Source organism: Typopeltis vanoorti, chromosome 12 (assembly GCF_054136105.1).
Source record: "Typopeltis vanoorti isolate ZY-2024b chromosome 12, IOZ_Tvanoo_1.0, whole genome shotgun sequence".
NCBI classification, from domain to species: domain Eukaryota; kingdom Metazoa; phylum Arthropoda; class Arachnida; order Uropygi; family Thelyphonidae; genus Typopeltis; species Typopeltis vanoorti.
Genome location: NC_143560.1, coordinates 28,182,114 through 28,209,149, shown reverse-complemented (window position 1 = coordinate 28,209,149; position 27,036 = coordinate 28,182,114). Strand labels below are relative to the sequence as shown.

The 27,036-nt window shown below is 35.0% G+C and overlaps 1 protein-coding gene across 1 annotated transcript in view; it reads right to left on the bottom strand.

The window, feature by feature from the left end:
- LOC150100648 (plexin-A4-like) overlaps positions 1-27,036 on the bottom strand; it is a 707,214-nt gene that overhangs the window by 435,435 nt on the left and 244,743 nt on the right. Inside the window, 1 exon segment of the mRNA XM_090401991.1 lies at positions 18,191-18,353. Coding sequence (XP_090258117.1) covers positions 18,191-18,353 — 163 coding nt within the window.

Below are 27,036 nucleotides of genomic sequence, written 5' to 3'. Positions count from 1 at the left end.
CTAATATTTCAATAAACTGAACACCCTTGTTATCACTTTTTTCAACCACTGAAAAAAGTGATAACATATCGGGTGTATTACATTCCAAGCTTTTGTCAATCTGGATTTTGAAATCCCAGAGTATTTTAACTTTTTCATTCTCAATCATGTTTTGATCAATCTTATGTTTGTCTTTAATTTAAACCCGTAATTTTTACATAAATGCCAGTGAATTATCTTAACTACATTATTGTGCCTTTTACAGTACTCAATTTGGGCGATTTTGCTTATAATGTGGTCTACTGTTTCTTCCTTCACTTTTCACAATCTGCATTTACTGTCATCTTGAATTTTTTTTGTATTTGTGCCATCATAACATTGGTTTTAAAGGCCTGTTCTTGAGCTGTAAAAATTACCAATTCTGTTTCTTTCCTTCTTTAGTGCTCCATTTCTCAACCACCATTGCCAGGTCAAGTTGCAGTCAGCACTATCCTCTATGCTGTGAAGGTATTTTCCATGCAATGCCTTATTTTTCCATCTCTTTCAGTTCTCACTTTTACTTAGTTGGTCTTATACTCCAATTGTGTCTCCATGGGTTTAAATAAACCCCCATTTCTTACCCCAATTAGAAATTTTTCTCTTGTTTGCGGCAAATAATCATTCAGATTTCATTTTTCTTTCAACAATTTGCTTTACTTGTAATAATCCTCTGCCTCCTTTTTTGTATGATAGGTAGAGCCTATCAATGTAACTGAGGATTGGGGGCATGATGCATTATCATTAATTTGAGTTTTTTGGTCTAAATTCTCCACCTCTAGCTGGGTCCATTCAACAATGCCTGCTGAATATCTCAGAACAGTATAGTCCAGGTGTTAATTGCTTTTATTAAATTTCCAGCATTAAGCATTGACTTAAGAAGTTTTCTTAGTCACCTGATGTATTCTGCTCTAGTTTTTTCTGTGATCTTATTGTGCAGAATTTCTGATGCTTCTAAAATTCCCAGATACTTGTAGCTATCCTCGAATTTTATTGCCTTGATTTTTTCCCAATTGAGCAGCTCGATTTCGTTCAGATCTTCAAACTTTCCACTTGTTATTCCAGCAATTGTGCATTTGTTTAAGCCAAAATCCACTGATATATCTTGACTGAATAATGTGCACAGTATTAAGTAACGATCCAAGTTGATTCTCTGATTTTGAGTACAGTTTCAGATCATCCATGTATAAAAGGTGAGATATCTTTGCACTTTTTTGTGCAGTTTGATAACCATGAACAGTTATTTAAAATTCTAGTTAAGGGGATCAACAACAAGATAAATAATAAAGGAGATAACGAGTCTCCTTGACAGATACCCCTTTTTATGTTTACCTCCTCAATTTCTTCTTTATTCAGAACCAATGTTGTTTTCCAATTTTTCATGCTGGTTTGCAAAATTTTTGTATGTTTTCGCTAATACCGAGTAGTTCTGTGCATTTTAAAATTCAACTATGAGGTACTAAATCAAACACTTTTTTATAATCTATCCAAGCCATATGAAGGCTGGTTTTTCTACGTTTGCAATTTTTTCAGAATCATTTTGTCAATCAGAATTGGTCTTTTGAAAGTTTATTTTTCTCTTGGTTAGAGTATAATAAATTTAGTTTAATCCTTTATCCAAGTGTGAGCAAACAACGTTTGCGCCTGAAAGTATCTTCAGGACTGGGGTAAGGTGGTACAACACCAGGACACTCCTTGCAAAGGTGGAGCAAGCTACCAACACTCCTATCTCAGTATATGGTCTTTTGTGCCTCTTGAATTTTGCTGCTACCCTTTTTGTTCAATTAGAAGAACAGAATTTGTTTTAAGATAGCTGTACATTTTGTCAGCTAGTATGCTTGTGAGTAGCTTAATAGTTGTTGGCAGGCAAGTTATTGGTTGGAAGTTTTCTGGCTTTGGACCTTTATGATCAAAAACGTTTTGCCTGCTATGAGCTACTCTTCTTTTTTTCTTTGTTTTGTCCTTCTAAAACATCGTTAAATTGGTTAGCAAATCTTTTGTGTAAGCCTGTCAGGTATTTCAACCAGTAGCCATGTAATTCGTTCATCCTTCCTGGGTGTTGACCAATTTTTTATCCTTTTAGCTTGCTTTTGAACCATTTCAGTTGGTCCATTTTTCATTCTTGAGATTAGTTTGTAATTTGTTCAATCCACTATGCCTTATTATTGTGCCTCTCATGGTTGTCTTGTAGGTTTTGCCAAAATTTAAGTGTGTTTTCTTTGTCTGTAGTATTTATATTTTCTTTAAGATTATCATTCCTGCAGCAATCAATTTTCTTGTAAAATTGGTGCTGATTTGCATGAAACATCGAATTTCGATTGTGCTGTTCAATGCGTGCACTGTATCTTCTTATTTTAGCTGCAACTGCAACTATTTTTTGCTTCAGTTCCTCTAATACTCCATCAATAGGTAGTGTTCCAATATTATATCTCTTTATGAGGCTATTTCGGGTTTTCGTATTTTTCAGCTTCTTTTCCTTAAGGTTTTTCAAATTGCTCAATGTCTGCTTTGAGTTTAAGAATTTTATTCTTAAATTCAAACAGTCTTACTGCTTTCACAGTCTAATTCAGATGTTACTATGTAGGCTACTGAGTACATAAGTTGATTCGTTTGTCCAATAGTTCCAGTAGGAATAGCCCTTGCTGCTTTATTAGCTTCTTGTAGAAGTTCCTTCAGTTTTTGTTGAGGTACTTACCTCAAGAATGGAAGCCTAAATCATTCCAGATTGTCACTTGCTCGATAATTCTTGAGCCGATTTCTTGTTCCTTTCTACTATTTGTATATTTTCTACATTTTCAGCATTCTGCACATTGGAATCTGGTTCTGTTCCATTCATATTCTTGGTCAGTTCAGGGTGAATAGTCTCCTTTTACAGCTTGAGCTTTCAGTTTTCAAGCTCAAGTTCACTAAATATCTTGCATTTGATAATGAAGCTGCACTGCTGCATCAGCCTTTCTAATGAAATTTCCAAATTTGGGTGCAGTTCAAGCCAAACTTGAAACATTCGTTTCTGAAATCCCCTAATTGAGGGATTTGAACAGTAGAAGCACTGCATGACTTGTCAATTTTCAGCCATGCTCCAATTATTCCTAGTAATACCTTTTGAGTTCTGTGGATCTTTCTCCTGTAGCCCATTTGTCACTGGATGTCCAGGAAGCCTAACATCCAGTGTGGTCCTTGGTAACCTGCGTGACGACCGATGTGGTATAGAGTTCTGATTTGTCTTCACCATTTTTAACTGGGGGTGGGTACTTGAGAGAGAAAGTAGACTCCCACTGCGTGAGGTGGAAAAATAGGAAGGAATCACCCCTAGCCCTCAAATACTCTAAAAGCATTGGGGGGGGGGGGGGCAAGATGATAATATAACCCTTGTATAACGCAGATGTTAGGTTCCATAGAAATGCCGCATTATATAAATAGCGTTATACGAGATACGAGACATAGATCACATAGAAAAAGTAGGGTTAGGTTCCAAAATCGTTTTTTTTTAATTATATAAACAACAATGACATATCCAACAAAAACAATATTTTTATTTAATTCAGGTAATTCATGTAAGTTAAAAAAACAAACTATGACAAATACGTAGTATAAAATTATAAAAATTACAAATTGTACATAAATTTCATTGCACATAATGCGTAAACGTTTTAGACAATAAAATAAAGTGCATATTTTAAAATTGTCATCACTGTCTTCAGAAATAACATTTCATAGATGTTCTTTAAGTGGCCGGAGGTCGTCACCACTTGAAATCTCTTGGACATCATTTGTATAATTCTCATTGCATACCTCGGCTGGTTTAGTCATCAAGAAGTCAGTAATAAGACTTTGCTTTCCACTATGTTGCAATTTTTTATTAAGTTCATAATATGGCGCTAAACAAATATCCAATTGTCTCGTGAATTTTCCTCGAGTGCTCTATTCAGGGATCATTATCCGTAAAATAACTTCCTAACTTTCTTGCCAAGTCCAATCCTTCTGCTAATTTCTTTAAACTGAATTCTTTAACGGATTCATCATAATCAGAATCTTTGGCAGAACTTTCCTTGCCATCTATTAATTGTACCAGTTGCTTCTCATTTAAATCTGTTCCTCCATCAATTAATTCACTAATTTCGTTTTCAACCATATCACAAAAGCCCTCTCCACCAAAAATGTGTGCGATGTTTATTATATGTCGTAGCTCGGCATCCACTGGAGGTACAAAATTTTGTTCCATTCAGGCCATATTTTTTTCCAGCAAGCATTCAGCATAGATAGTTGTAATTCCTTAATGGACAGAGAAATAATTTTTACACAATTCAATATTGAAAACTCTTTCCATGCTTGAGGCAGTGTCATGTTTGAATTAGATTCCATTTTTCCAAAATTAATTGAAATGTTCGCCAAATATAATATGACTTAAATGTTGATATTATTCGTTGGTCGAGTGGTTGAATAAGTGAAGTAGTATTAGGCAGCAAAAAAGTTATTTTAATATTCGGATGGCTTTGTTGGGTGGCCTGGTGCGTCATCTAGCATTAGTAGAATTTTGAAGTCCATATTCTTTTTCTTTGTGTAACTTTCTATATCGGGTACAAAACACTTGAAAAACCAATTTTCAAACATGCTAGCTGTAACCCATGCCTTTTTTTGTTGGCTAGCCAATAAACAGGTAGGATGGACTTGTCGAGCCCTTTCATCACACGAGGATTTGCAGATCGGTTAATAAACATTGGTTTTGTCATGTAATCATCTGATGCATTACTACAAAACAGTAGAGTAATTCTATTTTTGGAAACTTTGAATCCAGGAGCTGATCTTTCATTTTTTGAAATATAGGTGCGTTTTGGCATTTTTTTCCCAATATAACGCAGATTCATCCGCATTGAACACCTGGTCTGCACTGTCACCACCTTCTTTAATGATTTTTAAAAGTTCTGCTGGGTATTTCCAGGCAGCTTCGACATCTGCTGATGCTGATTCTCCCTGGATTTTAAGATTATACAAAGAAAACCGCTTTTTAAAGTTTTTGAACCAACCCTTACTGGCAGAAAATTCATGCTAAGAGATTTCTTCTGAAGAATCTTGATCAAGTTCTTTTAAATGTTTATAAACTTTGAGAGCTTTTTGCTTAATAAGGTGTCCATCCAAAGGAATTTTCTTTTGAGTGCAATCTTCTATCCAATTCATTAGAGATTTCTCCATTTTTTCTATTAGAATATTGTGAACACGAGCAACAAGCTTTGCACTTACCATTGACCCAGCAATAACACTTTCTCGGATTTTATGTTCATTTTGTTTGATTGTTCGAATTGTTGATTCATTTAAATTCAGAGTCCTTGCAACAACTCCTGGTCTGAGAATTTTGCTGGCACGTCAACAATTTACAGGTGATATCCTTTTATATGCTTATAAATTATTCAAGTTTTTTTTGTTATAATACGTACAAGCTGAATTTTGTTTTACACGAGACAGCAGCTATAAAGATGTGCATATGATTGGTGCGGTATTAACAAAAGATCGTGCGACCCAAAGACAAAAGCAACTGACAAGTGTTGAGTTGAAATGCTAATTCTCTTCAATCGAATTCCATAACATCTGAAACTGTCATAACATTCACTATTAGTTTTAACACATTCACAACAGGGTGTCACTTATAGTTCCGATGGAATGATACTGATATTTTATGGCTTCTTGTTTGCGTTTGAAGTGGCAGGTGAACTCATACATTCATTATACGGCATGTTCCAATTCTTGGTAGTCTTTTATTTCAAGTTAGCCTTTGTGATCTGTCATAATGACATCGAGAATTTCAAATGCAATAAAAAAACACTTATTTCATAATTGAAAAATTAGACAATAGTTTTTAGTTAGATAACATGTTTCGGTGCAATACATGGTTTTGCTTAAGTCTATGCAGCATAGTTTCTGTGAGGGGGACATGTGATTTATTAGTTAGCGCCGTTTTTATTCCATCTCTAATTGTACTATTTGTTGAGAATGACACAGACTGCAAAAGCTCTCTGTACAGTACCTTATTCAGTGATACAATAAAACTAAATTCTATACTTATAACTACTTGCGCGATATGAGCAGACACAAATTTAATGAAGATAAAATTTGATTTTTTTAAGTCCCGCAGTGAAAAATATGAAAAATAAAAATAAAAAATAAAATAAATAAAGGGTTACTAGAAATTGTAGACCGCGTTATATCGAAACCGAATTGTATAAGTACCGCGTTATACGAGGGTTACCTGTATTTTATTTATAATGACAACATCCATACTCATGGCAGGATTCACACCTGCAGCCTGCTGGTTGGAGAGCAGGTACTCTAACCACTCGGCCAACCAGGTGTTACAGTTTCCACTATAACAAAACTAGTTTGTTATAGTGGAAACTATCATGAATTTCTTTTAGCATAGACAGATATTTCATCTGTTATGAGAGCAAGTCAACTGTATACTGTTTTGACTGATGCTTATTTACACCGTATAAATGATATAAACTGTTAAAAAAAAATTTTTTTTTTAAAAATTGAACCTTTTCCCTTGGCACCTATCATATGCCTTTCTGGATCTAAAAAAACTTAAATACAAAGTCATAATATTCTGATAAGTAAGGGAGGACACCCACTCTACATCTCTCTGTCCCCCACCACTCAATCCACCAACACCATCTACTGCCCACCACCACCACTGGTATTTCCACAGACAATCACAAAGATCCATGCCCATGGTGGGATTCGAACCCACGGCCTTTTGGGCTGGAGAGGGGATACGGCTAACCAGGCTGGCATATATACCTCCATATTTGAACATCTCAATAAAATATCAACAACTGCTGCTATTTTTTCATATTTCAGGTTTATGATGGCTTTTCTATATCAAAGTATTCATATGTAATCCTAAGACTGAGTTTTTTATTACCAAGGCTTTGCTGCTACTTATAACATTTACCAATTTTTCACAATCAGATAAAATTTATCGGTATGCTCATTTTCAGAATTTAATTTAGTGAATGTAATGGGTAACTGTGAGAAACAAAACAGTTATGTAGTGAAAAATTTCATCATCAGATTCTTGATATATAAACTTGGGGAGGAGGGGAGATTGCAAAGGTAGATTGCATATCAAATTCTATGATAGTAATAATGTAAACTCTTGATGTTGCATAACATCCCATCAACAATACTCCTCCAGATTAGTATGTTATAGATCACATCTAATGCACTTTTAAATGCATTAATACAACACGACCTTGGTTTTCTCTGGGTGTTTTTCTTGCCATGACTGCCTTTAACTTCCTGAGTCCACCATGGAGTTCTGTTTTTTTTTCTATCCTTCAAGATAATTCACATCTCTCTCTCTCTCGCTAACTATAAGTGTTTTTCTGGAGTCTGCTGCAAAGTTTAATTCTTAAGAGTTTAATCTCTCTAATGCTTTCTTGAATAATATTCATCGATCTGAGTCTATAGTTCACCTCCGAAAGCTGCTCATTCTTGATTTTTTTAACATTTTCTTTTCAATATGCAATTAATTTTTATTCTGATAATTTCTTGTATCATCTCTATATGTGAATTTGTGCACATTTTTATGTTGGAAGATGGTATTAGTAATGACTAGTCCATGTCCTGAACCAAAATCCAGTAAGTGTTTAACATTATTTTTGGCTTTTTTTCCCCCTCCACATTTTCTCAAAACATTTCTATATCTCCGGTGATAACATTTCCTATTCTGTATAGATCTTCAACAATGCTAACTTTTCCCTTTTCTAATGACAAAAATTCATCCACTTCTTCCTCGATAAACACTAATGTGGGACCATAGGCACAAATAAGTCATTTTCCAATTCCAGATTTTGATGTTTGCTCACATCATTCTACTTGAAAAAAATTGAAATTGCATTGCCATTCAAGAAAATTATCCTCATATTTAGTGTTAAATACAATAGCTACTCCCTCCTCATCTGTGATCATCATTGCCTGAATGCAATATCCTGTAAGCGTGGATAGGCTTATGTGTTCGTCAGACATGTTGTAATAGGTTTCACGGTATGATAAGAACACAGATGGTTAAGAAAATAACTATTTATTAACTTAAAAGCTAATATTTCGCTGGTATTATATCCAGCATCTTCAGAGCACACAACACAAGTTTGTTACAAATGCAAGATAACCACAATCCGGTGTAACAGTGGGGCTAGTATAAGTGATTGCAGCGTGCAACACAAGACTAAAGTCCTAATATGGCGTCATCTAGGTTTTAAAAAAAAAAAGTGTTCACTGAGGCAGATGTCCACATTTCTTCCTGTCTGTCCATAGTAGGCTTGATGGCAAGAACAGGGCACTTCATAGACACCTGGATGTGATAAAGGAGTGCATTTGTCCTTAGGTGAACGGATGAGAGTTGCTAATTTTATATAAGGTTTAAATACTGTGCGTAGTTGGTGTTTGTTAAGCACCCTAGATATCTTTTCAGATGTGCCTTTAATGTATGGGATGGTGATGGTTTTGTTGTAGTCTTCTGTGGTAGATAGAGGGGATTTATGGGTAGCATTTAGTATGTTATCTATTTTGTGGGGATTATAACCATTGATTAAGAAGGTTTGACGTAGGTGAGAAAGTTCAGCAGTGAGAGCAATGTCATTGGAACAGATTGCTTTTTGCTAAATTTTTTGCTAAAGTTAAAAACCGACACTGGAAAAAAATTTGAAATCCTCCAGCAACGCAATGTTACACAGCAGCTGCAATTTCATCAAGATGGCGTCATTGTGAACCTATCATCGACAACCTCATCCAAAGAGGCCACGAGTGCATTAAGTCTTGGACACAATTTTGCCGTTACTCCAAAAGATGTGCCTAAAACCAAAAAAATGGCTTCCGTTGAACGTGGGATTTACCACTTGCCTCCAGCCATAGCCAATAATATTAGGTTAGACGTGGCCAATATCCTTATCCATTCTAAGCCTCCCAAAAATAATATCCCACGTAAAGAAATAATAGCTCTAAAAGAACTACGCAATAATAACCACATTACAATAACCAAATCAGACAAAGGAAATGCCACTGTAGTAATGGATACAACAGAATATGAAAGCAAAATGCATGCACTGCTCCAAGACCGGTCTACATATCAAATCATAGATCGAGATCCCACCAACTCGCAAAAGAATAAGATGTGCAAGTTACAGAACAAAATCACTTCCTGGCCTAAAGAAATTGTCAAAAAACTCAAACCCATGCACGTTAAAGCACCCAGAATATATGGTGCTCCTAAAATACACAAACAAGGTACACCTTTGCGTCCTATTGTAGATAGCATAAACAGTCCTACATATAAACTAGCTAAACATTTAGCCAAATTACTAACCACTTAAACAAACAATTCTCCCTCTTTTGTTAAAAATTCTCATCATCATCATCATCATCAAATTCCTGCCAGGTACCCTCAAGGGGTGTACAGGATATGACAGTACTACATGAAAAAATTACATCATTACTAACTTCCTATCTACAATTTTCCTCCAAATCAGTCTGTTACTTGTCAAGACTCCAACATTATCAGATATTATATTTCTATCATCTAAGGCACTTTGTACCATATCATTCCACCTATACTTGGTCTTCCTCTGGGTCGTTTTCCTGCCAACCTGGCAGAGAACACTTGTTTTGCTAATCTTTCCTCTCCCATTCTATTTAAGTGACCATACCATCTGAGATTAGCTCTGCTAACGCATTCCTGGATGCTGACAATGTCAAGTTCTTTCCTAATATCCTCATTTTTAATATGATATTGCCATTGATGCCATCTGTTCATGCCTCTAATCTTTCTCAGGACTCTCATATCTGCGGTGTCTAGTCTTTGGTCAAGTGTTTTACTTCTGACCCAGCTTTCAGATCCATAAGTTAAAATTGGTTTGAACACAGTCTTGTATACAGCTAATTTAGTGTTCCGACTAATTTCTTTCTTATTCCATATGAATTTATTCAATTGACTTCCCACCATACCAGCTTTGCTGATTCTGTTGTCTATTTCTATATTTAATTTACCATCTTCAGTAAAAATCGTGCCTAAGTAGCTGAAATGTTTTACTTGTTCCGCAGGTTCTCCATTCACAACACAGTTGACATTTTCAATGATTCTGCCTATTTTCATTGTCTTTGTCTTTTTATTGCTGACCTGCATACCATATCTATTACAACAGCTATTCAATTTAGTCAGAGAATCTTGCAGACTTGTAGCGGATTTATTTAGAAGTATAACATCATCCGCATAAAGCAAATGCGGATTCCCATGCTTTCAAGAGCTGACATTAACATCTCCAATTTTGATATCAGGTTTAATACCACATTCCTTCATAATGTGATCCATATAGATAATGAATAACAGAGGGGATAATGTACATCCTTGTCTCACACCAGATTTAACATTAAACCATCTTCCTGTACTTCCTTCAATTCTAACTGCTAACTTGCTATATAACTGCAGCGTATTGAATAGCTTCTCTCTTGGCACCTTGTCATATGCCTTTTCCAAATCGACAACTTAAATACAGATCTGTGTTATATTCCCATGCTTTCTCGACTATTTGTCGTAAAGTGAATATCTGATCCTGACAGCCTCTATTTGGCCTGAATCCAGCTTGTTCTTCACCAAGCTTTTCTTCCACAATTCTTCTCAACCGTTTCTCAAGTATACTTGCATAGATCTTGCCAGGAACACTCAGTAGGGAAATACCTCTGTAATTCTTACATTGAGTTTTATTTCCCTTTTTATATATGGGTACTATGAGAGCTCTACTCCAATCATCGGGAATTCATCCCTCTGTCCAGGCTTTCTGAACTATGCAGTGCAGCCACTGTAAGACTCTTATACCACCATACTTCAGCATTTCTGGTCGAATATCATCTACTCCTGCTGCCTTTCCACATTTCAAGCCTTTGATGGCTTTTTCTACTTCAAGTATGGATATGTATTCCTGACTGCATGCCTGGTCAGTGTTTTTTTATCACTGTGCTGTCATCACTGCTTGTTTCATTTAGCAGTTTTTCAAAGTAATTACTCCATACTTCAAGGATATCTTTTTCTCCTGTTTTCATTTCACCTTTATCATCTCTAATTCCTTTTACAGCACTCTTTCCTCCATTCCTAAGCTTCTTCAACAACCTCCAGAATATTTTGCCACCTTCTTGATATTTATTTTCTATATTCTTGCCAAAGTCCTCCCATGACTTTTGTTTAGCTAGTTTTACACACTGTTTAGATTTCTTACATTTGTCTCTGTATTCTGTAAGAGTAAAAGCTGACTTATTTGCCAGGAACTTTTGATATGCTTTCTTCTTTTCCTTCACTGCCTCTTTAACTTCCTGTGTCCACCAGGGAGTTCTGATTTTTTTATCCTTGCACACAACCTCACCACATGCCTCTCTGGCAGAATCAATGTTTCCTTCAGAGTTTGCCACAAACCATTGACTATGTTAAAAATTCTACCCATCTAAAAAGTATTTTAGAAAACCACACCTTAAATAGTTCAGACCTAATGGTGAGTTTTGTGTACCACTGATTGAAACAACTAAATTTTGAATTTAATTGTGATTAAATTCACAATTTCCCCCAGATATATTTCAGCTATTTAAATTCACAGTACAGGCAGGTTATTTTACATGGAAAGGGAAAATACACAAACAATTAGATGGGACAGCTATGGGTTCACCCCTTTCTATCCCCTTAGCCAACTTCTGCATAGAACATCTGGAAAAATTAGCTATCAACACAGCCACTCTCAAACCTAGTCTCTGGCTACGCTATGTTGATGATGTGTTTGCTATTTGGCCACATGGCCCAGACACATTGAATACATTTTTAGTGCATCTAAATAGCCAGCACCCTAAAATCCACTTTACAATGGAACCAGAAGCCAATGACTGCCTGCCCTTCTCGGACACACTGATCACACATCTTCCAGAAGGTTCCTTATCATTTTTGGTTTATAGAAAACCCACACATACAGGGAGATACATAAACAATCACACCATCACTCTTCTCAACAATATGGTATCTTAAAAACACTAACCCATAGAGCTAGAGTAATCTGTTCCAATAACATTGCTCTCACTGCTGAACTTTCTCACCTACGTCAAACCTTCTTAATCAATGGTTATAATTCCCATAAAATAGATAACATACTAAATGCTACCCATAAATCCCCTCTATCTACCACAGAAGACTACAACAAAACCATCACCATCCCATACATTAAAGGCACATATGAAAAGATATCTACGGTGCTTAACAAACACCAACTACGCACAGTATTTAAACCTTATATAAAATTAGCAACTCTCATCCGTTCACCTAAGGACAAATGCACTCCTTTATCACATCTAGGTGTCTATGAAGTGCCCTGTTCTTGCCATCAAGCCTACTATGGACAGACAGGAAGAAATGTAGACATCCACCTCAGTGAACACAAAAAATATATCCGACACTTTCGCTATGGTAAGTCGGGTCTGGCAGACCATGCTTTGGATACCCCTGCACACAGGATCAATTGGAAAGAAACAAAAGTAATGCACAGAAGCTTCTACAAGTCAGAGAGGTTGTTCCTGGAATCAACAGAAGCCTTAAAACATACTCCAAACCTTAACAAGTATGGCTGTATAAATCTACCAAAGATTTGGGAGACAGTCATCCTAAGACCAAATTAATATTTATTACTTTTATTTTTTAATTTATATTTTTTCAAACTTTCTAAGACTATCATTTGGACTACTATTTCAAAACTTGAATTTTTTTTTTTTTTTTTAACCTAGATGGTGCCATATTAGGACTTTAGTCTTGTGTTGCACGCTGCAATCACTTATACTAGCCCCACCGTTACACCGGATTGTGGTTATCTTGCATTTGTAACAAACTTTGTGTTGTGTGCTCTGAAGATGCTGGATATAATACCAGCGAAATATTAGCTTTTAAGTTAATAAATAGTTATTTTCTTAACCATCTGTGTTCTTATCATACCGTGAAACCTATTACAGCAATATCCTGTAGTTTTTATTTAGAAGAATCTCGCCTATTTTTGCCGTCTTTGTTTCAGCAATGTCAATTGTGTACATGTGGCATTTCTCTTATTCTACTTCTATTTCTGCTTCTTTTCTGATGATACTTCTTATGGTGATGATGATGATTATCTTCAGTTATGCTGAGATTGAATATCAGTTTGTTCCCGCTGTTTGGCCTAATGAAAACAGTGTGGACCTTGTTTAAACAGACATTGACACAGCTGACAATATTTCATCTCGTTATACTATCTTTTGGTTTAAGCCAATACAGAATACAACTTGGCTGGCCAAATCCCAAACTTCTAGCCTATCTTCATTTATTCAGTACTATGACAGATACCTACTAACAGGCTGCACCATAAGCAGGAGAAGGTCAGACATTAAGTCAGAAGTCCTGGTCAATTCTCTGCATTCCTTAAGGTCATGTAGAGGTCTTCTTTTAGTTATCTAGCTTTCATCGTATAAGTGAACCCTTGAGTTTCTGCATCAAACCTATATAAACCTCCCTTAAATGACATCTATCACATTCCCTCTTTTCTATTTATCAACTAAACTTCGTAAGTTACAACAATTCAATCTATTCTCATAGGGAGCATTTCACAGATTCATCACTATCATGATCATTTGCTTGCGGCTCATCTGTACCATGTCCTCATTCTCAAGGAATCCATATGACCTGATCTATGCAGCAATCCGCAGGCCATATCACAGCCTTATAAACAGTAAAAATAATCACTTTGTTTGTACTTGTCAGCGAGTCCAACAACCAAGAAATCCAATAGGCTATTTTACTCACTTTTGCAATATGCATTTTGAACAACTTTCTGTCCACAATTACCCCCGAATCCCTAGGCTTCATTAATTTTTGTCAATGCCATATGCAGTTTGTACTCTTTGTTGTAATGTGCATAACCTTGAACGGTGAATGAGTTCAAGGAGTGTATGACAGACCGTGTTGTCTAGTATGTACATCCTACAATGAGTCTTGTGACTCCCATGGAGATTCTGAATGATAATAATAATAATCTTAAAATCTACCTCATTAAAATGGCAAGCATTATTTGCTCTATCCATACTGTCAGTTTATTTTAAGTTATCTTTCAGAATCTCATCACCTTGATTAGTATTGCTTTTTCCAGTTCTGCATCAGCAGCAAACAAATGGATAGTTTTCCCTAAATCAGAAATACTTATTTTTAAGTAGTGCTGCAGCAAATTTCAGAACAAAGAAACTAGATAATGAGACATGTTTTATGATTTTTTTTTTTAAATAAAAACCATACACTCAAAAATGTTATAGAACCTAACTTGCAACAAAATGGTATCATATCTGAACCTGCTGATTCAGTCCATGAACAACTATAGATCTTTGTCAGTGGAAAACACTGCAAGACTATTCTAAAGACTGATGATTGTGAGAAGCTGGTTGGATGATGGGCAACCAGCTTATCATTATCATTAGTCTTTAGAAGCTGGTTGGATGATGGGCAATGAAAGGATGTTGACCAATAGTTGTTTACAGGCTTAAAGGAAAGCAGAGCAATAATAATAAAAAGTTCAGCAGAACAATGTCCATGAACATATCTAAAGTATCTGGAGAGAGAGAGAGAGAGAGAGAGAAAGGGATCATCAATTAACTTGATTTACTTTTGGAGAGCATCAAGCATTTTTAGAGGGTTTCAGTGCACTACATTAAATGCAAGAGGAGTATTCTAAGGTTGTTGCAGTAAGATTTATAAAATGTCCATCGTTGTACAGGCAAGAAGTAGTTCTTGAGTAGAAATGGACAAAGTTATTGGAGGTAAACAACATGTGCACTAGGAAATGTTTATGCCTAAAGCTCCACAAAAGGTTCTAACAGGGAAGAAGTAAAGGGACCATTCTGAGTTAGAGAACAGTCAAAATTAAAAAGCTGGATCTTGTTAGAGATCTAAACTGTAAATGAATGCCCAACATGCAGGAAAAATTTGAAGAAAAGGGCAGAGCTTATAACACTAAGCACTTACTATATTTCTAGTTGGGATACAGATGGCATACTAACATCCATTTCCAACATAAAAATCCATATATTCATGTGGAGAAAATGCATGGAATAAAAGCCTTATTGATCTTGTTATTTGTTTGGTTTGTCTTCAAATCAGTCCAAGACACAAGACCTACCCATCACCTTGAACTAAACGGGATAAAAATGAAAGGATATAACATTAAAAATATGTAACAGAATTTTGAAAAAACACTGAACAAACTCTAGATGCAAACTTGAGACTCAAACAAAGCCTGATTGATTCTACCAAAATCATTTTCTAAGCTTCTCTTAGTGGAGATGAGACGGCCTCTACACTTCTGTATAAAATTTGCTGGAGGTTTTTCATTGCACTAGTATGCCTATGGCAGGTAAACTACTGACATTTACTTTACCTCAATTTTATCCTTAAGCTGATAATGCTCAGATGAAGTGAAAACACAACAGAGAATGAGTGCAATGCAGCCATACCCTCATCTCTATTCACCTCTTTCACTATTCTAACATGTGCAACGAAAATTATTTTTTTACTAAGGACTTTGATAACTTACAACATATTTGTAATTTTTAAATTTTTTTTTTTTTTAACAGCTTTAAACTGAAATTCCCCTTCAACCTTTGCACTGCTGATTAAGGCACACCAGTACCAACACTTGATTTCTGCTACCAAAAAATATTCATGTTTTGAACTACTTACTTTCACTTGCATGTCATTTATCATCATCTCCCTCTCCAGCAACTTGAACCACACTTTATCAAAATAATTTTTTTTATGCCATTCACAGACAGAAGACCATTGCCCATTGCCAGTCTATTTATGAATAAATGAAGAACAGTAAAAACTGCAACTCAAATTTCACTAGAATATGGAAAAGAGTAGATATATTAAAATAACAGAGTATAAAAACTTGACAATACAAAGAGTAAGTTAACATATATGTCAAAATCAATATAAATGTTGCTAAGAATCTGTTGCCATAATTAATGTATACCTTGCAAAGAAGTTTTGTACCTTACACAAATTATTTCAAGGATGACTGACTGCAGTGAGCCAGTATTTATTTGAAATTCTACATTTGCTTTCTTCCCAATAACTACAGTTTTATATCAATTTTTGTTTCCATGTATTTCTGTTTCTGATGATGCCATTTGATGAATAAGCAAAATACAAACAATGAATTAATATGTTTAATTGACATTAATTTATATTATTGAGTTTGACTTGAAAACACATCTATTAGATAGTGTAAGTTGTGAAACTATTCTCAGACATTCCTGAATAAAGTCTGAAATATTATGAAGACAAAATGATCTTTTTACATTTAGTAAAATGGTTAATGTAAAAAAATAATTTTTTTAGTAAATCCCTCCATCCATAGCACTTGCAGAATTTACTTGTACATTTATTGTAAAAATAATAAACTTCTATATGCTTTGAAGTATATACTAACAGCTTTCTCAGGAAGCTATACTTTTCTATTTCGTTTGTACATTTTTCCATGTATAAATTCACAAACATTCCAATGAAGAATCCATCAGAATTCTTTTTGAGGATTTTCTGTCACAAGCTAGCTTAAAACTACATATATGGTGCAATGCATGGATAGCATTTTTATTGCTTGGAAACACACACACACCAAAATACCAGGGGTTTGTTGGTTTCCTTAACAGTCACCTAAAACTGACTCCAGGTATTGAAAAGGATAACAATACTGTTTTTAGATATTCTATAAAAAACAGAAGGCAGAGAAGTATCATTAGGAATGTATGGAAAGCTGACCCACATGGGAAAAATAATCTCCACACAAGTTTCTTTCGTCATCCTCAACAAAAATTGGAATTACAGCATCCTTAAAGAACCAAGCTTCAAGAATAATTAAAGATGAAACAAAAAAAAAAATTAATTTAATCTACAATTCTACCAGTTCCTAAATAATTTAGTCAAAAGTTACTAAATAAATTACTCTTATCTGAGAAACCAACTCACATGATTGCAAAAATAGATTATAAAGGTAGGTACCATTTCCTTACCCTACATTGGCAGTTCCAAGATATATAGCACAATTTTTAAAAGAAGTCAATATTAAAACTGCTTCTAAACCTATTTGCATCCTACAGAATTTTCTACTTTGGGATATATAAGTGTCCATGTATTTGTGGTAAAACTTATGATAGGCAGACTGGAAGAAGTTTTGAAATCTATAAAAAAACAATACTGGAGCAACGTTAAATATAAAAGATAGTGCATTCACTGCATATTTTATTAGAACATCATGAAATGGATTGGTCTTCTGCCTCGATGCTTGATCTGGAAGACAATCTCTTTTCAGGGACATTTAAGACATTTTCAGGGGTGTTTTGATCACACGGCACCTTAAACAGGAACCACCACTTTTTATTAAAAAAACAGAATATACTATTAACTGCGATCTCATGTATGAAGAGGGTGAGAAACCTTCACCCCTTGAAGTTGTGTAAGAGTACAGTTAATAAGAATGCAAGGATCACTTTACCAGAAGTAGTCATGAGCACTATGGCAGGAAATTTGAAGGAGTGACATTTTTTTTTTATGTTATTGCCACCCACAAAAGATTATTTGTACACCTATAGTACATTTTGTATCATGGATGGACTAGGGATTTTTTTCTATTTTTTTTTTTTTTTTTTTTTAATCAATTTTATTGTATTTTTCATTTTTTTTTTACATAATCCAGAAACCATGCTCTAGAGGCCAAACATGGAACTTTTTCAAGTCACTTCAGGCCTCCAATAAGTGGGAATAGTGGTCTCACATCAGTGATGACATTCATCTCTTACCTAAATTAGCAGTAATATTAACAGATATAGCAGGAATTGTGTGAATAACAGTTAGCAATGAATATGAAGACTAATTTGTATTAGAAAATCTTTGAAAAAAATTAATATAGGGTTATTTTAGAACTCAAATACTGTAGATGATTAATAACAATTTTTTTTTTTACATCACACGTCGAAACAAATTACACAGGAATTTGTTTAACAAGTGCTAGATGTGCACAAAAATTTCTATTGGTAATTACCAATATAAAATGCTTTTAATAATATAACAAAAGAGACAAAAACTTACGTTGTCCAGGTGGTATTGGTGGTAATGAATCCGTGTGAGGAGTAGCACAATTTAATGCATTGGCAGAACGAGTTGCATTTGTCACTAAAGTTTTTCCCAAAGCTGTGAAAGCACAGTAAAAGTGTCCTTCCAGAGCAGGAAGATTGTCTATAACTAAGCTTAGCTAAATGGGTAAAATCAATATATAAAAAAAATCAGTAAATATTTCTATGATTACATTTTAATAAAAATCATGTTTCATATTGCTAATATTTTGGAAATGATCATGCTTTATTAATGAATAAAAAATAAATTTATGAATGTGTTCTTCACAAAGTAGTCTCAAGTATTCTGATGAAAAAAGTACTCTACTTTGGCATCAAGTACCAAGAGATTAATTTTGGTACTTGATGCCAAAGTAACTTCTGCAAAGATACCAATTATGCAAAGAATACATTCTCCTGTATTTGATAAGTTTGATAAGTTTGAAGTTTGATCTCCCAAAACAGTTTGCAAAGTGCAGTATGAACTGAAATAACTCTCTTAAATAAAGTATTTTGATTTAAATAAATATTGCATAAGGTAATAAAACAATAATTATAAATTCAGTATTTCAGAATTTCCTCAAATATATCATCAAAAATATAAAGCTAAAGCTTGCAATGCACAAGTGCTACAAAAGTAAGAGAGTATTTCCCAAGATTTTATGGGAATCATTTTAACAATAATTCCTATAAAACAACTTTCAAAAAAATCTGAAATTAATAATTTCCAAAACTCCCATGGGAATGGGAGGTCTCTTGCATAATACAATATGATCTGAGCTGGAATCACAGCAAAGAGCAATCATTTTCTGTGCTGCAGAAAATAAAGACAAATATGTCTGAATCTCCTTCCTTTTCAATTACGATCAAACCAGCTTTGGAGGGGAATCATTCTTTGAACTAACAATTAAACAGAATTCCTCAATATCATGTGCCTACCATAATCTTCACCTGGAAGAAAATTTTCCCACCCCTCTTCATCTTCATACAGGCCACATTAATCTTAAGCATGTGCACAAATACCTGATACTCTTTAATATAATACTCTCTTTTTATAATCTTTAATATAATGTTAAGTAACTGTGCTAATGACAGGAATGGGCATTATCACGGAAATGATTACAAGGAGAGAACAATTTTGACTTTGTGTTCATCTATTTTGGATCCATCAAAAGTGTGATGTCTGAATATATAAGGAACTAGAAAGGAACATACAGGTAGCTTATGTCTGTGCAAAAATGCTAGGGGTATCAGAAACAAAGGAGGAAGAATTTGTTGCTTTCATCAATATGTTGGTACCTCAGATTGTAGGCATCAGTGAGACCTAGCTATCAGAATCAGGCATACTAACTGGTATTGAGTGTAAAGGGGTACAGTATTTTTCATTTATATATATATATACAGTATTTGATTTGAATCCAGTTAGTGTTGAGACCTATGATTGTAATACTAGTAATAGTTTTTTTATATGGCAGTGAGTTTGAAGCCATCTGATGTGAGGTGGAATGTAACAAATACATAGTGGGATGTTTTTACAGGCCTGGTAGATCAGTTGCTAATGATGAAGAAATGCATCACCAAATAGAGATCATGGGTGCACAAAATGTAATCATAATGAGAGACTTTAATTACCCAAACATTGATTGGGTGGCAGTAAAATCTCATGAGAATAAAACTGAATTTATTGAGCTGTTGTGAGACAACTTTCTCAAGCAGCATGTGAGAGAAGGAACTCAAGGTCAAAAAGTGTTAGATGTCAGAGGGTGTTTCAGTTAAAAGCATAACTATTCTGCCTCTAGTTGGCGACAGTGGTCATGTGGTACTCACTTGGGAAGTGAGTAAGTTTATGAATGGAACATTCAAGAATGGTTACATGTTGAACTACAAAGCAGAAAATTATGACCAACTGGAGGAATATACTGGGTTGTATACTCCTCCAGTTGGATGGGAAGAATATCAACAGTGCATGGCAAGCATTTAAAAAATACTTAAATGATGCAATATCAGAATTTGTCCCAAGAATATGGAAAATAAACAGGAGTCAAATGAATGTGTAATCTTATCAAGCATGAGAATTGTAAGAAAAGGATGAAGTGGAAGGAATAGTGTGTGCATAAGGATGATGTCTATTATGAAAATTACAATATATAAAGCAATATAAAGCACAAGCAAGAAGGGTAATTAGTATGATAGTAAATAAGGCTAAATCAGATTTTGAGAGAAAATTAGCTAAGAGAGACCAAAGTAAATCCAAAATAGTTTTTTTTATTATTATTACATAGCAAGTAAGAGAAAGAATGGTTATGGAAAGATAACTTCACTCAGTGCTGATGGTAGGAAAGCGACAAAAGCAGAAGATATAGTGCAGATACTAAGTGATCACTATGCAGGGGTATATCATCCAGAAGGAGACTTTGCGGTACTGAGGCGACTGAAAGAGTACTAAGGTCATATCACATCAGTTTCTGTCACTGCAAAGTGACAGAAACTGATGTGAGCATTGAGGCAAATAACTGGAGGTACACAGTATATTGAAAAATATCAATGTAAGCACAGCAGTGGGCCACCCAGATGGTATGTCAGTTTGTGTGCTATGAGAATGAGCAAGTGAGCTGGCAGTGCTTCTGATAAAGTTGGAAATAATAATAAATTAAGTCTCAGCTCTGGCAAGGTTCCAAGGGAGTGGAAAGAGAGTAAGATAATTCCACTAATAAAGATGGATCCAAGACAGAAGTAGCATATTACAGACCAGTTAGTAAATCTGGAGTAGTGGTTAAAGTATTGGAAAAGTTAGTTATCAGTAAAATTCAGGAATGAGTGGATAAGAATGTGATACTCTACAGGGGGCAGCATGGCTTTGTAAAAGGAAGGTCCTACTCACTAATTTATACCTTTTTATATTAAGGTAACAGCAGAACTGGATAAAGGAAATGGCTACACCATAATAACTGCTAGACTTCGCAAAGGCATTTGACAGAATACCATATGGAAAACTATTACATAAGTTGAAGCAAATGGGAATGATAATGAGACTGGTGGCATGGATAGCGGGTTTCTGATAGACAGAGGGTGGTGTATGGTGAAGTGGAATCAAGACAAATGAGGGAATAGTGGAGTGCTCCATGTCTCTGTACCAGGACCACTACTCATTAATTTGTACATTAATGATATAGGGGAAGATAAGAAGGGGGATACTCAGATGTCTGCCAATTATGCAAAACTAAGAAAGACAAAAACTGATAAAGGTAATGGTAGGTATCTGGGGTGCTTAAGGGTCAGAGCTGTATAACTGAGAGGAGACCTCCACATAGCCTTTAAAGGAATGCAGAGAACCGACCAGGGCTTCTGACCTAATGTCCAATCCTCGCCTTCTTGTGGTGCACCCTGTTAGGTATCGACCTGGATACTGAACGATATGAGGGTGGGCTGGAAATTTGGGATTTAGCTGACCAAATTGTATTCTTATTGGCTTAAACCACAATATTAAATGATGGTACAACATGATAGAATTTCATGCCGGCTGGGGCGCTGCCCAGTTAAACAAGGCCCCATTCTTTTTGTCAGAGAACCAGGACGAACAGCAAAAAGTCAGCTACTGGAACAAATCCTAAAACACACTAAAACTCAATATCACCAGAACTGAAGATTGGTACTATCAACATAAGCCTGAACGGCAAAGAAATGGAAGCTAGCTGAGGAATTAGATAAGTACCAGATCTACAGAATAGGAGTGACTGAAACAAAAAAAGACAACTGGTGAGATCTTTCTGAGCAATAAATACAAAATGTTATATTCAGGCAATGACAATCAAGGAAAAGAAGGAGTAGCCATAGTATTCAACACAAAATATGAGGCTAATCTTCTTGAATGGCAGGCAATTCCAAGAAGAGTGATGTGGGAAAATATCGGCATGGGAAACTGGACAATGAGACTTATTTGTGCCTATGGTCCCACAGAAGGTTCTACTAAGGTAGAAGTGGAGGAATTTTAAGACGCTTTAGAAAAAGCAACTGACACAATGAAAAAGGAAAAGTTGGTCCTTGTTGGGGATCTAAATAGCAGAATAGGAAATGATTGTCAGACATACAAAAATATTTTGGAAAAATTTGGAGAAAAGAGCAAAGCTAATAATAATAGCAAATACTTGTTGGATTTCTGCTCAGGACATGGACTGGTTATTACTAACACCATGTTCCAACATAAAAATATGCACAAATTCACATGGAGAGAAGAGGCAAGGAATAAGAAAAGTCTCTGACTATGTTATTGTTGATAGTGATGTTTTCTCCCTGGTGCAGGACACCAGAGTGTACAGAGGATTTGAAAGTGGAAGTGATCACAATTTAGTCTTGAGCAGGATAAAATTGAATTTAATATTGAAAAGAATAACATGTAAGAAAATTTTAAAGCGTATAAACATTGAGCAGCTCTCAGATGTGAACTGTAGACTAAAATACACAAAGATTATTCAAGAAAAAATGAAAGAGTTTCAGAATAGGAACCAAACCTTGGAGATTCAGAGGCAAGCCTTGAAGAAAACCCTGATTGATTCAGCCAGAGAGGCATGTGGTGAGATTGTCTGCAAGGATAGAAAAATCAGAACTCCATGGTGGACACAGGAAGTTAAAGTGGCAATGAAGGAAAAGAAGAAAGCATATCAAAAGTTCCTGGCAAATAAGTAAACTCTTAGAGAATTCAGAAACAAATGTCAGAAAGCGAAACACTGTGTAAAACTAGCTAAACAAAAGTCATGGGAGGACTTTGGCAAGAATATAGAACATAAATATCAAAAAGGTGGTAAGATATTCTGGAGGTTGTTGAAGAAGCTTAGAAATGGAGGAAAGAGTGCTGTAAAAGGAATCAGAGATGATAAAGGCGATATGAAAACTGGAAAAAAAGATATCCTTGAAGTATGGAGTAATTACTTTGAAAAATTGCTAAATGAAACTAGCAGTGATGACAGCACAGTATAAAAAACACCGACCAGGCATGTAATCAGGAATACATATCCATACTTGAAGTAGAAAAAGCCACCAAAAGTCTGAATTTATGTGGAAAGGCAGCTGGGAGTAGATGATATTAGACCAGAAATGCTGAAGTATGGAGGTATAAAAGTTTTACAGTGGCTACACTGCATAGTTCAGAGGGCCTAGACAGAAGGACGAATTCCAGATGATTGGAGTAGAGCTCTCACAGTACCCATATATAAAAAGGGAAATAAAACTGATTGTGAGAATTACAGGTATTTCTCTACTGAGCATTCCTGGTAAGATTTATGCCAGAATACTTGAGAAACGGTTGAGAAGGATTGCAGAAGAGAAGCTTGGTGAGGAACAAGCTGGATTCAGGCCAAATAGAAGCTGTCAGGATCAGATATTCACTTTACAACAAATAGTTGAAAAGTCATGCGAATATAACAAAGATCTTTATTTAAGTTTTGTAGAGCTAGAAAAAGCATATAACAAGGTGCCAAGTGAAGCTATTCATAATGCTACAGTTGTATGTATGGTGTCAGTGGATCATTATATCAAGCAATACTTAGTCTTTATTTCAGTTGCAAGTTAGCAGTTAGAATTGAAGGAAGTACAGGAAGATGGTTTAATGTTAAATCTGGTGTGAGACAAGGATGTACATTATCACCTCTGTTATTCATTATGAAGGAAAGTGGTATTAAACCTGATATCAAAATTAGAGATGTTAATGTCAGCTCCTTGCTTTATGCAGAGGATATTATGTAAAATAATTGGTTTCGTAAGCCATTGTATTCTTTACTGCGCCATCGTAACATTTTTCTTCTTATTACGTATGTATATTCTCTGTATTCATCATCATCAAATTCCTGCCCTGTACCCTCAAGGGGTGTACAGGATATGATAGTACTACATGAAAAATAATTACATCATTATTAATTTCCTATCTACAATTTTCCTCCAAATCAGTCTGTTACTTGTTACTCCAACATTATCAGATCTTATATTTCTATCATCTAAAGCACTTTGTACCGTATCAATCCACCTATATCTTGGTCTTCCTCTAGGATATTTTGCTACCAACCTAGCAGAGAACCCTTGTTTTGCTAATCTTTCCTTGCCCATTCTGTTTAAGTGACCATACCACCTGAGATTAGCTCTGCTAACACATTCCTGGATTCTGACAATGTCAAGTTCTTTCCTAATATCCTCGTTTTTAATATGATATTGCCATTGATGCCATCTGTTCACGCCTATAATCTTTCTCAGGACTCTCATATCTGTGGTCTCTAATCTTTGGTCAAGTGTTTTACTTCTGACCCAGCTCTCAGATCCATAAGTTAAAACTGGTTTGAACACTGTCTTGTATACAGCTAATTTAGTGTTCCGACTAATTTCTCTCTTATTCCATATGAATTTATTCAATTGACTTCCCACCATACCAGCTTTGTTGATTCTGTTGTCTATTTCTATATTTAATTTACCATCTTCAGTAAAAATCGTGCCTAAATAGGTGAAATGTTTTACTTGTTCCACAGGTTCTCCATTCACAACACAGTTGGCATTTTCAATGATTCTGCCTATTTTCATTGTCTTTGTCTTTTTATTGCTGACCTTCATACCGTATCTATTACAACAGCTATTCCATTTAGTCAGAGAATCTTGCAGACTTGTAGCGGATTTATTTAGAAGTATAACATCATCCGCATAAAGCAAAGAACTGACATTAACATCTCCAATTTTGATATCATGTTTAATACCACTTTCCTTAATAATGTGATCCATATAGATAATGAATAACAGAGGGGATAATGTACATCCTTGTCTCACACCAGATTTAACATTAAACCATCTTCCTGTACTTCCTTCAATTCTAACTGCTGACTTACAACTCAAATAAAGACTAAGTATTGCTTGATATCATGCCCCATTGACACCATATAACTGCAGCATATTGAATAGCTTCTCTCTTGGCACCTTGTCAGATGCCTTTTCCAAATCGACAAAACTTAAATACAGATCTTTGTTATATTCTCATGCTTTCTCAACTATTTGTCTTAAAGTGAATATCTGATCCAGACAGCCTCTATTTGGCCTGAATCCAGCTTGTTCTTCACCAAGCTTTTCTTCCACAATTCTTCTCAACCGTTTCTCAAGTATACTTGCATAGATCTTGCCAGGAACACTCAGTAGGGAAATACCTCTGTAATTCTTACATTGAGTTTTATTTCCCTTTTTATATATGGGTACTATGAGAGCTCTACTCCAATCATCGGGAATTCGTCCCTCTCTCCCAGCTTCCTGAACTATGCAGTGCAGCCACTGTAAGACTCTTATACCACCATACTTCAGCATTTCTGGTCAAATATCATCTACTCTTGCTGCCTTTCCACATTTCAAGCCTTTGATGGCTTTTTCTACTTCAAATATGGATATGTATTCCTGACTGCATGCCTGGTCAGTGTTTTTTACCACTGTGCTGTCATCACTGCTTGTTTCATTTAGCAGTTTTTCAAAGTAATTACTCCATACTTCAAGGATATCTTTTTCTCCCGTTTTCATGTTACCTTTATCATCTCTAATTCCTTTTACAGCACTCTTTCCTCCATTCTTAAACTTCTTCAACAACCTCCAGAATATTTTGCCACCTTCTTGATATTTATTTTCTATATTCTTGCCAAAGTCCTCCCATGACTTTTGTTTAACTAGTTTTGCACAGTGTTTAGCTTTCTTACGTTTGTTTCTATATTCTCTAAGAGCACAAGCTGACTTATTCTCTGTATTCTCACTGTTTTATTACATATACTTATAACATACATACATGTAGTGCCCTCTTTCTATATCTATCCTAATTTTATCTTATTTTCTATTAACTCAAACATATATATCGCTCCACCTCTAATTTCTTTCTATTCTACCTTTGGTGATTCTATATTCTTTGCACCTGAGAGCACAGGAAATTTATATAGATTTTTGACCTCACCACCTTGCCTCAATATGGTACATGAAATATGATACCTCCGGTAGACCTCAATCATGCAATATTAATTACTTCTTAGAATATTCACAGTCGTGGTCTCTTTACCTTATTATTTCACTCTAATGATTTCTCACTTATAGGCTCAAATTATTTTAGATCAACGCATTGCAATAAATAAGATCAGGCGACACACTTTTAAAAAATTCAGCAAGCATAGTTAATGATCACTAATTAAAGAACTGTACAATACAAAGAGAAGAGCAGGGGAACTATCCTCTGTTAATCTCAGTTCAAAATTCATGCAACTACCTATATATCTCTTACAACAATTTTCTTTAGTCATTCGATTAATTAATATTACTTTCCTCAACTTAATTCTCAATATCTACTTCTATTTGCATCAATATACCATGACATGTATATAACAATCACTCTATATCAAATAAAACACAAAGTATTTTTTCAAAATTTCTAAGTTAGTTTATATTACTTTCCTCAGCTTAAATTTCAATATCTAGTTTAAGTGCATCTCTATCTTTATCAAGACTTATATAAAAATCAATCATCAACAATAGGACAAAACTTAAATATTATACAAGTGTCAGATTATTTCCAAAACTCAATTAGCTATACTCATATACACATGCATTATCAATTTCAATCTTAAGGGACATATTAGTCATTCTCTGGCTATGACTATCCTATCTTATGAATCTTATCAGCTCGTTAAAACATCTTTCTTACACCAGAAAAATCTTATAAGATACAATATCAGACTCACGTGAACAGTCTTCCTCTTTGATGCACCTTTTTCTTCTATTTCTGTCATGCCATCCTTTGTTCTCTTTTCCATTCCGGATTTTTGATTTTCT